This window comes from Brachionichthys hirsutus, chromosome 12, assembly GCF_040956055.1.
Source record: "Brachionichthys hirsutus isolate HB-005 chromosome 12, CSIRO-AGI_Bhir_v1, whole genome shotgun sequence".
Lineage (NCBI taxonomy): Eukaryota > Metazoa > Chordata > Actinopteri > Lophiiformes > Brachionichthyidae > Brachionichthys > Brachionichthys hirsutus.
This window is the reverse complement of record NC_090908.1, coordinates 11,928,931-11,941,192: the sequence shown is the minus strand read 5'-3', so window position 1 is coordinate 11,941,192 and position 12,262 is coordinate 11,928,931. Positions and strand designations below refer to the sequence as shown.

At 48.8% G+C, this 12,262-nt stretch overlaps 1 protein-coding gene across 1 annotated transcript; it reads right to left on the bottom strand.

Annotated features, from left to right (window-relative positions):
- Positions 1-2,100: 2,100 nt before the first annotated feature.
- On the bottom strand, positions 2,101-11,349 carry wars2 (tryptophanyl tRNA synthetase 2, mitochondrial). The gene is made up of 6 exons (XM_068746565.1): positions 11,245-11,349; positions 6,046-6,306; positions 5,837-5,917; positions 5,012-5,094; positions 4,472-4,590; positions 2,101-3,178 (listed from the first exon to the last, which is right to left on the bottom strand). Exons 1-6 carry the CDS (start codon positions 11,347-11,349, stop codon positions 2,730-2,732), a joined length of 1,098 nt encoding a protein of 365 aa, XP_068602666.1. The 3' UTR covers positions 2,101-2,729.
- Between the last annotated feature and the right edge of the window lie 913 nt (positions 11,350-12,262).

Genomic DNA, 12,262 nt, shown 5'->3' with positions numbered 1-12,262 from the left:
ATCTCGGCTGCGCGTTTGGATGCGTCTCTCCGCGTCTTTCTTTTTCTCTTTCTGTCCCTCAACTTCTCTCTGATTGATACTCACTCCTGGAGGAGTGTTTTTTTTCTCCAGGCGCAAGGGGCGGCCCACGTGACCGCTGTCAAACCCCGCGCATCCAATGAGAAGTAAGGAAATACGGCGAAAAGAAAGCGTCTCGTCCAATGAAAGCGGAGACGCGCGCCCAGACGCGCGGTCGCGTCATCCCGACAGCAAAAAGCCGAATAAAATGACTCCAGAATTCATCCTATATGGAAGAAATACATTCATTCTTTATTTATGTGTCGTTATATTTAATATTCATTCGGATTAAAGAATAAAATGCAGGAAAAAAATCTGTCAAAACGTTTTAAATGACGTCACTGGTCCTGGTTTTAGAGCACCCGCAGGTCTCTGAAGGTCTGTCATCCAGGTTTGGGACAGTCCTCCTCGGCCTCCTGAACGTCTCCTAGTCATCTTGACGCAGTCTTTTGGAGGAGGATTGGAGGAAAACGTCACATTCCAGCTTGATTTTGTCCCCCAAATGCTAAAGACCCGACAGTGCCGGGGCGGGACAGGTGGACTGACCTCGGGGCTGCGTTGTCCGACACTCAGGGGAACGCAAAGATTAGAAAGAGAGGACGGAGCAGCGGGACGGGCCTCCAGCGACAACAACCAACCTGTCATCAATTTATTATATTAGTCTGTTTTAGTTTTATATTTAACGATCAGATATTAGTCAGGAAATGAATTAAAGATTAAAAAAAATCACGCAGTAAAATGTCCCTAAAATAATAAATAAACAAGCTCAACAATATTAATTATTCAATAAAAGAATAAAAATAACGAAAGTGTCTAAAAAATTGGAAAAAATATTGTCTTTATTATTATGTTAGGAAAATAAATAAAATATATCTGCCGTAAATGTGAAGAATAACTTCCAATGAAAAATACATTTCGTTTTGTTTATAATTATTGCTAAATATTCATATAAAAAAATTCTGGTAACGAATTTGATCATGGACCCGATAACAGCAACAACAATAACAACAACAACATTTCACTATCTGCAGGCCCGACGCGGAGGAATCTGCAGCACATTTTCCACCAGTGACAAAACGAAGGGATGAGAAGTGAGTGGCGGAGGATGTTCCTGATGGGGGGTCAGTCAGAGGAGGAGAGGCGGCTTTTCACGCCGAGAAGGCATCGCTTCGTCCTGCAGCACATTTTCAAATGCCACCGCTGATCAAACGAATTACCGGCAGACAAAATACAGCTAAGAATATAAAATATGTTAAACTTTAGAAGTCACTTATGTATTTATTGCGTTTTTAATATTTATGAAAGCCTTGCTTACACATAAATTAATACGAATATTCATGAATGGAAACATTCATGAAAGGAACTTTTTCTAACAAGAAAAAAAAAAGTACAAATTAAGGCAAAACTTTTAAACCGTTTAATTATAAAAATGTGTGTCAAGGTGATTTTACTAATTACCGACAGGCTGGAGAAGCAGAAATTAATTAACGTGACTGTTTTCTTTAAATTAGACTATTTAACTATAATCGAGTTTCAAAATATATATTTATAAATACTCACGTTTGGAGTGATTTTTTGTGGGCTAATGTTAACGTGAGACATTTTGAATACTGAATATTTATGTTTATGCTCTTAAATTTACAAAAATCCCACTTTAGTCATAAACCATAAACCTGCCTGAACAATATTTAATTTGATGTTTTCACCGCACGCAGCAGACAGACAGACAGACAGACATGCGCGCTGCGGAAACGGACAAACCTGAATCTAATTTTCAATTAGCGCGTTTTTGACCCCGCGTGACCCCGAAGATAAAAGCCCGCAGCTAGAAGCAAAGCGACCGAACCGCCAGCAGCGCTCCGGTTGTTGCGCCCCCCCACCCGGAGGAGCAGCTGCAGGAGCCGCGGCCCTGCAGGGAAGGGCCGAGGTCCGCGTCGGGCCCGGCCGTCCGTCCCTCCGTCCGTTGGGTCCGGAACGAGAGCGCGGCTGGTGGGTTACATATTTAATTAAAAATGACATGGAATTAAAACCAAGAGAGACGACTGTTATTTCAAATCACAACTTTTATATATATAAAAAAAACCAATGCGTGACAAAGCGGGGCTGATGTGTGCAGAATATTGGGAATAAATTATTTTATAATTATATTTTAAACATTTATATATAAACGTTTTTAGAAATGGGATGGATTTTTAAATCAAGACTTAGTTTAATTAGTTAAATTTAGAGTTCAGCAGTGCCGTAAAACGCAGCTCCAAGTTGTCAATTTAAAAGAAAATTAAATTCACTGCGTGCATTTGTTTTTAAAAATTCTGTAATTGGAAAAGACGAATTAAACATTTTAATCCTGGGATATTCAACAATCCCACCGCATTCACTGATCCTGCAGAAGGACCTCTCAGTGGTTTGTGAGTTACCGTCTGGATACGGTTCCATCCATCTGATCAACTGCAGGTTATCCATTATCTCAGGTATCGATATATTGGGGGCAGCGCCGTGTGTTTAATTCTGGGGGCAGAGAAGGTGCGATGCAGAGTGAGTGAGAGCTGCAGCGGCAGGAGGCGAGTGCATGGGCCCGAGGAAGAACGGAAGATGGAGGAGAGAACTTAAAGGAATAGTCGGTTGGGAGGAATTTATTTGTGTAATCCATAATTATTGTCATTGAAATTTCCTCAGCAGAGCCCCACCCGCTGGCGGACCTCTCTGAGGACCGGTGCAGCCAGTTCCCGGGCTCTGCGGGTCCCCCGGGCCAGGACCCCCTCCAGGTGAGCAGGGTCCAGCCTCAGCCGGTTGATCTCCTCTCTGATGGGCGTCAGCCTCCGGATCACCGCCTCGCTCACGAGCTTCTTGTACACGCCCGTGTCCAACCCCCTGGCCCGGGAGACCGCCTCCTCCACGCCAATCCTCGCCGCGGCAGCGTGGATCGTCACCAGGTTGGACACGCCCGGCCGCGTCTCGGGGTCAAAGGTGACCTCGGAGGTGAGGTCAGTGACGGCGCGGCGGACCTTGAGGGCGATGTCGTCAGGAGAGTCGGCGATGCTGATGGTCGCCATCGCCTGGGAGTCGGATTTAGACATTTTGGAGGAAGGGTCTCGTAGGGACTTGATCTTTCGCGTGGAGCCTGCGGAAGAAAATCAGAGCGAGAAATCAGGCGTTTGAAGAAGTCGACACGTCTTTAAAAAAGAAAATGTCTCTTGGGATGAAGCACAGCGGCAGGATGAGGAGTGGAGAGCGATAGCTGAAATGAAACGTTTGACTACAACAACATACACCAATCAGAGGGAAGCAGGATAACGTATTTGGCCTGCAAGGCTAAACCAGGGGCAAAAAAAATAAATGAATCCCAACGTAAACAGACGAGCGTTTTGATCAGCGGTGAGCTGTTCTCTGGGCTCGAGTAATCGAGTAAATCTAACGGGAAATACTACGAGAGAAAAGTGTCTCCTTCAGACCAGCGCTAGAAATATAGAAATATGATTCCAGTCACTTCCTGGTGAGTTTTTCAGAATAAACCGTGATGTTTTAAAACATCACGATGCATTGAGTCGACTCTGACGTTCTTTTCACTGCAGCTTGAGCTGATCTAAAGTCAGATTGGGATGATTTACAGCAGCAGCCAGGAGTTAAGGGATGGATCCAGGGTCACACTGCGGGATTAGAGTTTCAGAACTTCCGCCTCGTTGGTGTCGGCGCATGAAGGCCTCGCCTCCCAGCGTGCAGCGATGCATCCGGTCCACGTGCCGCAGCGTGATAACCCCCCCCCCTCGAGACATTCCTTACATCCGCTGAATTAAAAAGGCTTCGGTTGGGTTTCAAAGGGAAGGTGGTGCAACGCCAAAAGATGAGAAGTAAGGATGGAATGCCTAGCTTTTGCCCCCCCCCCCCCCCCCAAACACACACACACGGAAGTAATTCTAAAATCAAATCTAAAATCAAAGCTGCACACATGACTGACTCCATTTTGATCTATTATGATTCTAATGATGATGGAGGATGAAACTGAGATCTCTGAAAATGTTGGCCAAGTGTGAGTATGTGTGTGTGTGTGTGTGTGCGTGTGTGTGTTTTGAATAATTTCAAAATAAAACCAGAATAGTTTTCTGTCAGATGGTTCGAAATGTCCCTGACTTTTAGCGGTAGCGGGTGTTTGTTCGTTTTTCTGTGTGGCCCAGCGATGCACTGGCGACTCGTCCGGGGTGTACCCTGCCTCTCGCCCACAGTCGGCCGGGACAGGATCCGAGAACGGCCGCGACTCGCCAAGCAGATAAAACGGCTGCAGACGAGACGAACGAGGTCGACTACAAGAAAATGGACGGATGGAAACTGGAGACATTTAATGAGGATGTAAATCAAATCCAGCAATCAAACGTGTGTGTCTGTATGTGTGTGTGTGTGCGTGCGTGCGTGTTCTTACCGAGTAGGGCGGCGGGTTCTGGGAACAGGAACCCGAAGCGGCCGTTGAAGATCCGAGCGAGATCCTGAGCCAGCTCGAGATGCTGGATCTGATCCTCTCCGACCGGGACGTGAGTGGACCTGAGTTTAAAATGTCTATAATCAATACCGGACGGTTTAATTCATTGTCTGGCGCGAACACACAACGATCAATCTGCTGCTCAGCAGGATGGCCACGCATGTGCCTGCTCTAAAAAACAAAACAAAAAAAAAACGTGCAATCTATAAAGACGTACCGAGTATTTTTTTTACTGCTTCATCCGACCCAAAGCAAAACAACTTCCTGTGAAGCGAAGTGTTCCATGTTTGAGTTACACATTCGTTCATTTATTTTCCTCACGCTTTTCCGCCCTGCTGTTCATGGGAGGCGCTGGAGCCAATCCCGGCTTGCTACGGGCAGAGGCGGGGCCACACGGCATTGATTTACTATAATAAACCCAAAGCAGATTCGAAGCTAAACACCGACACGGTCATGTTCACGATAACGAACGCACACACTCACTTGTAGAGGAGAATATCGGCGGCCTGCAGGACAGGATACGTGTAGAGACCGACGCTGCCTTCGTTCTTCAGCTTGCTCTTCATCTGGGCAAAAATAAAACAGACAAACAGGAAGGAAGGGAGAATAAACGCCGGCAGGCAAAGGGGAAGAATCCGGCTCGTCTTTCAACCAGAAAAAGACACGACCCGTCTCGTAGGACGGGTTCCACCGCCGCGTTAGAGATCAAATAAACGGATAAACGTACAACATGTGGACGTGAATGCAGCTGCGATTTGAAGAAATGATTGGTCGGTGGAATCGACGATCAATAATGCAGGTTGGATAAAAGGCCTTCAAACAGGAATCTTAACTGGCGACTACTAAAAAAAGAACTCAAGCGTCGACATGGAAACGATTAAAGCGGTGAGATTCTGAACCAGAGAGGAAACGAGATGAGATGCAATGAGAATAATAATAAAAAAAAAATCAAAACACAAGCGAACGACCAGAAAAAAGGCAATCATCATTTTCACAGCTTGCTAGCCGGACGTTGAGGCCAAGTTCTCTGTTCGCGTTCATCTCCAGATGATGCTTAACTGCGAACAGGTCGGTCGTAATGAGAAGCAGGGGGTGGGGGTGGGGGGCAGAGCGAGTTCTCAATAGACTCGAGAACCTCCGCGGAGCTGCTAGAGCGAGGGACTCGAGGAATTTAGGCCGATGCCACAGCTGGCCAACAGGGGGCGAGCAAGCTGGACTCCATGTTAATGGAGCGATGGAAGCTAAACCTCTAGCAAAGAGCAGCCGTTCGTGAAACATGTGCGGCCTAAAAGAGCTCAAATGTCCGACCTTCCACTGCGGCAGGTGTCGGAGGCGGGGCATGCTGGTCAGGCAGCCGAGGATCCAGGAGAGTTCGGCGTGCTCCGATACCTGCAGGGTCAAAAAACAAACAAACAGGTGGACTGAAGTAAATGGTGACACCTGCTGGTATTCCACTGGACACTGCAGGCGTACTGGACGCATGTTTAATGTGTGTAACGCGAGGCCAACGGAACCACCTGGGACTGCTGGAAGAGAATCGCCCTCTCCGGGTCGACGCCACAGGCCAGCAGGCTGGCCACCGCGTCCAGGATGTTGCCTCTGAGCCGGGCCGGGTCCTGAGGCTGGGTGATGGCGTGCAGGTCCACAATGCCGTAGAGCACCGAAGGATACTGGTCTTGCAGGGCCACCCAGTTCTCGAGCGCGCCCAGGTAGTTGCCCAGGTGGGGCACCCCGGTTGGCTGGATCCCAGAGAAAACACGTCTACCTGCCGGAGGCTCCTGGGAACAAAAAAAAAGGGGGGGGGGGGGGGGGGGGTCAATCCTCTCCATTTCAGATTGAACTTCATTTATTCAACGCTGACGGTGATGTAAAAGATAGACGACGCGTTCGGAGGATTTCGCTTCCAGTTGCTAACCGTCGAGTCCATCGCCTCTGATCGGACCAACCGTTCAGAGAGCCGACTCGCGATTGGATCGTGGCTAAGTTTGCTCCGGAGAAATCGCCTCCCCCCCCCCCCCCCCCCACCGCTGAGAAACCGGCTAGCTGGGCTACATCACATTCAAGCTGACAGCCCAGCTGCTCTCCCCCCCCACCGGTGTGGACCACAGCCTCTGCATCTCTTCGCCCCGAGGGATCGAATAGCAACTGTTCCTAGGTCAGCCTTGTGCACGGTCTCCATCTACCGGCCCGAGGGAGCCGGCCGCCGGCCCGGCAAGGGAGAAGCAGGAAGGAACTGGGCGCTTATGTCGTTACCGACTGGGTAATTGCGCTGGAGTGCCATTGATGCTCTTAAGAGGTGTCAGGATTGATTTGGGGGGGATGACCCCCCCCACCCCCCACCCTACCCCCGAGTCTGGCTCATGTGTGTTCTCACCTCAAACTGACACGCCAAACGCATGTTCCCCCTCCACTCCGCCCCCCCCCCCCCAGGGGAAGTCATTAGCAATGCAGACATGGTAATAGCGTAACCCGAGCCAATCGCGTATCAAATGGGAGTCGACGCCGCGGCTAACTAGCCATTGGTTGACGCCACGGTGAAGCCGCGGCATCGCTTCACCGCAATGCCAGCTCCAAATGAAAATGGGAAGTCCTATCCAACCAAAATCAGAAACTCCCAGCCACTCCCCCTTTCAGTGATGTCACAACAGGTGCCCCGGGTTCAACAGCATGATGATGATGATGTCATCACGCCGTTTTCTGTCCCATTTTGAACCGATAGTTGCTCAAATATCCCAGCCTGGATGAAGTGATGCTCCTCGATGCCGAGGCAGGAAACTAAGGAGAATAATCCCGGTCGACAAAAACATGACCCTCACCCAATGGGAGCAGAGCGATGGCGATCAGCATCATGTGCCCCCCCCCCCCCCCCCCCCTCTTTTTCCATCTGTCTCTCGCAGTCCTCTCGGACGCCTGTGGACGACACATCGCAGACGCTGGAAACGCCCGGTTGTTCTTTCCTCATATATTACACCGACAGGCTGTCGTACTACATCGTTGCCAAGGTGACGAAAGCTTTCTTCAGCAACGTCTGACATGTGCTGAACGCATCGCGCCGCACGTGTGCCTGACATTAACGGCAACAAGCTCGGCCAGCCACATGTACCGAAAGGCCGCGTTTTCGCACCTTCGGTACCTTTTCCGGGAAAATGTGTTCACTGGTCTGTGCGTGGATGTGTGTGGTAATCTCCCCCCGGGACGGGGGGGGGGGAGGGTCATGTGAAAACACGTACGTCCACACGTGTCTTAGTCTTTTGCCTACATCAACATCAGCTAAACTGTGAAGGTGTCTTTTCATGAGGGTTTGACAGGCAGGAACAATCGTGGTGGAAAGAAAGCTAAAAAAAAACAAACCGCTAACGTTGGCGCATTCACATCGTTTAAGAACAAATCCTCTTCCTGTGGAATCAACCGGGGTTTCCCCCCACAAAAGAAGTCTTCCAGAACCCTGCTGGACTCCGCTTCATTGCGGGAGCCGAACATCAAGTGTTTGGATTTATCACGCAAGTGGCTGCAAGATACAATTAAATGACATCTTTACCAAAGAATGTGCAACGATGACAAATAGCACAGAGGACCAGATGCACAAGACAGAAATACGCAGACACATTTATTCTTTTATTTGCCAGAGGGCAGTTGTGAAACATGAAAGCGCGGACGCATGCATCGTCTCGGTGCACCGTTTAACTTTCTCTTGTGCATTAAAACAATGTTTAACGGATTCCATCTCGTACGTTTCGATTTGTGATGAACGACTTCGCACCTCGTCGTACCCGAGAACAAGCAGACCTGGAATCCTAATGGGACCTTAATCTCCGAGTCGGGCTGAGTGTAAGGAATGATTTTGCCCATGGAGATGTGCTACGGACAAACTGTGCGAGTCTTCGTTCATCCTGGCGCCCCCCCCAGGCCGAGGCTTTTGTTCTGCATCAGTGCCATTAATCACAGCGGCGTGGTCCAGTTTGGACCTGCAGAACAGAGGATTCCTCTTCTCAGACCCGCCCTGGGTTGCTTTGTTGGGGCTCATACATCATATCAGAGCCTGACGAGTCCCCCCCCCCGACATTCCTCTCACCCAGGGGTTGATGAGCGAGGACGACGATCGCCGCCATTTTACCGTGCCAAATTCAACACATTTCAAACCCACCGCTGGAAGCGTTGCCCGCTGTGAATTACCATCAGCTCTTTGTAGGCCAGGGAGGCGGGGGCGTGCGGGGGGGGGATCCAGTTTTGATCGGAGCTGCACTAAGATCTGCCTACAAAACGCCCTGCAGGACGTCACACACACAAGATCCAGTGTTCCATTTCTGTTCTGGTCGCCCCATGCATCCCATTAACGCCGGCATCACGCTGAAATGCCCCCCCCCCCCCCCAGGATTTGTGTCTCTTGCCCACTCGACCTGTTAACGCCGGCGACCAACAGAGCTGCACGTCGGTGAGGAATCGAGCAGGAAACGGGGTCGATCGTGTCACGCCCCTTTGTCACTTAGCGTGCGTTTGGCCAGCGTGGGAACGCGACTCGGCAGGAAACAAACGCGCACGGGTAAAACACGCAAAGGAGCGAAGACGTGCGGCGACGCACGAAGCGAGAGTCGGGAGAAATAGATAAACGCAAACAAGAGTGGAACTAAAGCCGCTCCAGACTTCTCCTCTCGGAGGGAAAGGCCCGGGAGGAGCGTTTGATGAAATCTGCGGTTGACGTGTGGGACAGGTGAGATTGATGAGGTTCCTCCGAGCTTCATGCTGTGAGGAGAGCAGGGGTACAGGAACAGAACGCTGCAGTGTGGCGGGCCGGGGCTCGGGGGCCGGCTCGGGGGCCCGCTCGCACCGTGGGGTCCCGCCGCTGATTAATGGTACTGGGGGCCCTTCAAAAACAGAACTCCCCGCAGACAAGGCCCGACGGCGCTCCAAAAATAACCACGCAGCAGAGGCGGGCCCCCGGCCTCCAGGCCCGACAGTCTGCAGCTCCTGAACAATCCAGACCTCAATGCTGGGGGGGAGAGGAGTAATGCTAACGCTACCTGAGCTACCTGGGGGGGGGGGAGGGGGGGCAAAACAGGAAGTGAACTCAGACAGTGGTCTGTGGCTCGCGTTGCAGATAATGGCCGATATAAAAACAGCGTTTTTATACGACTACGACAGACCTCATTACACAGAGGGGGACGGCTGAGAATCAGGGGGCTTTTCTGACAGTTGAAAAATAAATAGGGCAGTTAATGAACATCCTCAAAGGGGCGGCCATGTTCCCTCGCTCTCGCCGGCCGCTCCCATGTGGCGCGTGAACACGCTCTAATGGCTTTAGCCGACACCCGAGTAAGTGAATGTTGAGCCGAGGAGAACAGGGAGGCAAATTGGAAGTCACTTCCTCTTTCCTGGAGTCCGGGGTTGACGTGACCGCTATCAGTCAAAGACAGGACCACAGGAAGGAGACGGTGGGGGTGGGGGTGGGGGTGCAGCGCAGGGGAGACAAAACTCCATTCACTGCGTGCAGAAGTAGATGATGGGAATCCTTGTGCATCAAAATGTCAGCAGAAGATTTGTGTTCCAAACGCGTAGGAAAACACTGAGGCTAATTTTCAACTGACAACAACGTGGCACGTCGCAAAAAAACTGCAGGACAGGCCGGCGTTCCAGAGCTCAGCGAGGAGTCAAAGGTCAAACACGGATTATATTCCGCCGCAGCACAATCCACAGAACTACAATGTCTTCAAGGCAAACGGCTGAAAGCAAATGGAATACATCAATCAGACAAACAAGGCGGCATTCCCGACGAGGAAACGAGCACGACATTAACCGAGAGTTTAAAAACCGCGCCGATCCGAGGAGCGTCTGTCAAAGATCACACTTCATCTTTCTATCAGTCCGTCGGGCCTCAGGGAGATTTTAAACACATTTTCCAGAGAACGAACTCCGACAAGTGCGACGCTTGATGTACATCACACCTCCGGGCATTGTTTGCCCCCCCCCCCCCCCCCCCCCGGGCCTCACACTGTGCACTGCAGCCTGAACAACCAGCAACACTGGCTGTAATGAGGTTAACTCATTAGCATCACTGCTGTAATAAAGAACTCCTTTCACTCCGTTTGCTTCTCCGAGGCAGCCTCGCCATGATAGGAAAGGTTTCTACCCCCCCTTCTACTTCTCTGTATTTGTACTCGAAAACGTTCACGTGTCAGTCATTGTTCGAGCTTCATGCATTTTTAAATGTTTTTTATTAAATGTGACCTTGACCTGCCCGGGGTAAAATAGAGTATCGCTCCATCTAAATAAATAAATACATCTATTTTATAAATTACAGGTTCCCCTACAGGCCAGGTTTAACCCAACCTTAACCCAAGGTAGCCAGCTTACCTGCAGCGGAGCGTGTATTGTTTGTATTTTCATATCAATTGGACGTAAAATGTGAACAAATATCGCTCATCTGTATATATTTTATTTTACCATGAAGGTGGGGGAAGACAAGTTCTCAGTCATAAACAGGTTTGTTCATTCATAACCGTGATTTATTAATTTAAACACAGAACTGAGCGGAATAAACTACATTCAACTACATTTCACGCTGTTTCGTAACAAGTACGTTGCTACTGCAGAACAATAAACACACTGACGCTTGTCGCGTGACGTCAGAGGAACTGTAGTCCGGTAGTAACGCTTCCGTTCCTTTTTTATTGTTCGAAATGAGACACGGAAGTTCAAAATGCAGGTAAATATTTTCCTACCTCGTTTCCGGTTCCCGTCCCGGAGCAGAAGAATCTTTTAGGAGGATTAAAACGCTCAATGAATCTGAGGAGACGTTTCAAATTTGTCCGCACGGGGAGCGCCATCTTGGTTTGTGACGTCACACTACGGAAAGGCCGACAGGACAAAAAAAGCGACGGAGACGTTTTGTGAATCGGTGACTGCTGTGTCACATTTATCATTATTTATTCGCACTTTTTTTTTACAAGGTTTCAAACAGAAAATACGCAATAAAATAGGAAATATACATTTTAAATCATTTTAAATTTGACCTCATATTTGCAAAGGATTTTAATGCGATTTTAAATGTGTTTTTATTGCAAATAATGTTGATTTGTTGTTGTTTGTTTGTAAATTATTTCCCCTGTTGAGAGGGTTTTGTTTTCACCATCATCGCCTGCTTTGTTTGTTTGTCGTTAACACATTGTGAAGTTACAGATCACCAGCAATGTACGATAAGATTTATTTTTTTTACAATTTCCATTTATTTTGCACAAAACAACAGATGGATTGTGATGAAACTGAAACAGATGGACGTGAAGCAAGAGATAAAGACTTGGATTCAAGTTGTATTTATTTTTTTCCAAAATCCAAAAGATTTATGGAAGTGTTTTTTTTTTTTTACAATCCACTGCATATATGTCCGTGAATAAAGACTGAAATCATCGCTTAAAGAAAAAAACTGGGTCACGCATATAAAAAAAAACCACATCCTTCTATTTTGCTGACCTATACACCCGCCATCTTTACTGCACTGTGTTGAAAGTCTGAGCCCTGTTCAGCAAGATATGCAAATACACAATCCAGTAGTCTCGAACCGTGTCAGACGATCTTGTCTGAGCTCACTCTGTTAATTGGGTGCTGTTGTGTCTAGCCCAGCGCCCTCCTTAAGAAGTGAGATTTCCCTTGGAGCAGCTGCAGAACTCTTCTATTCCATACCTTCCCTCATTACAGAGTGTGTGGATAACATACGATAAGTGATTATACAACACGCAGGGT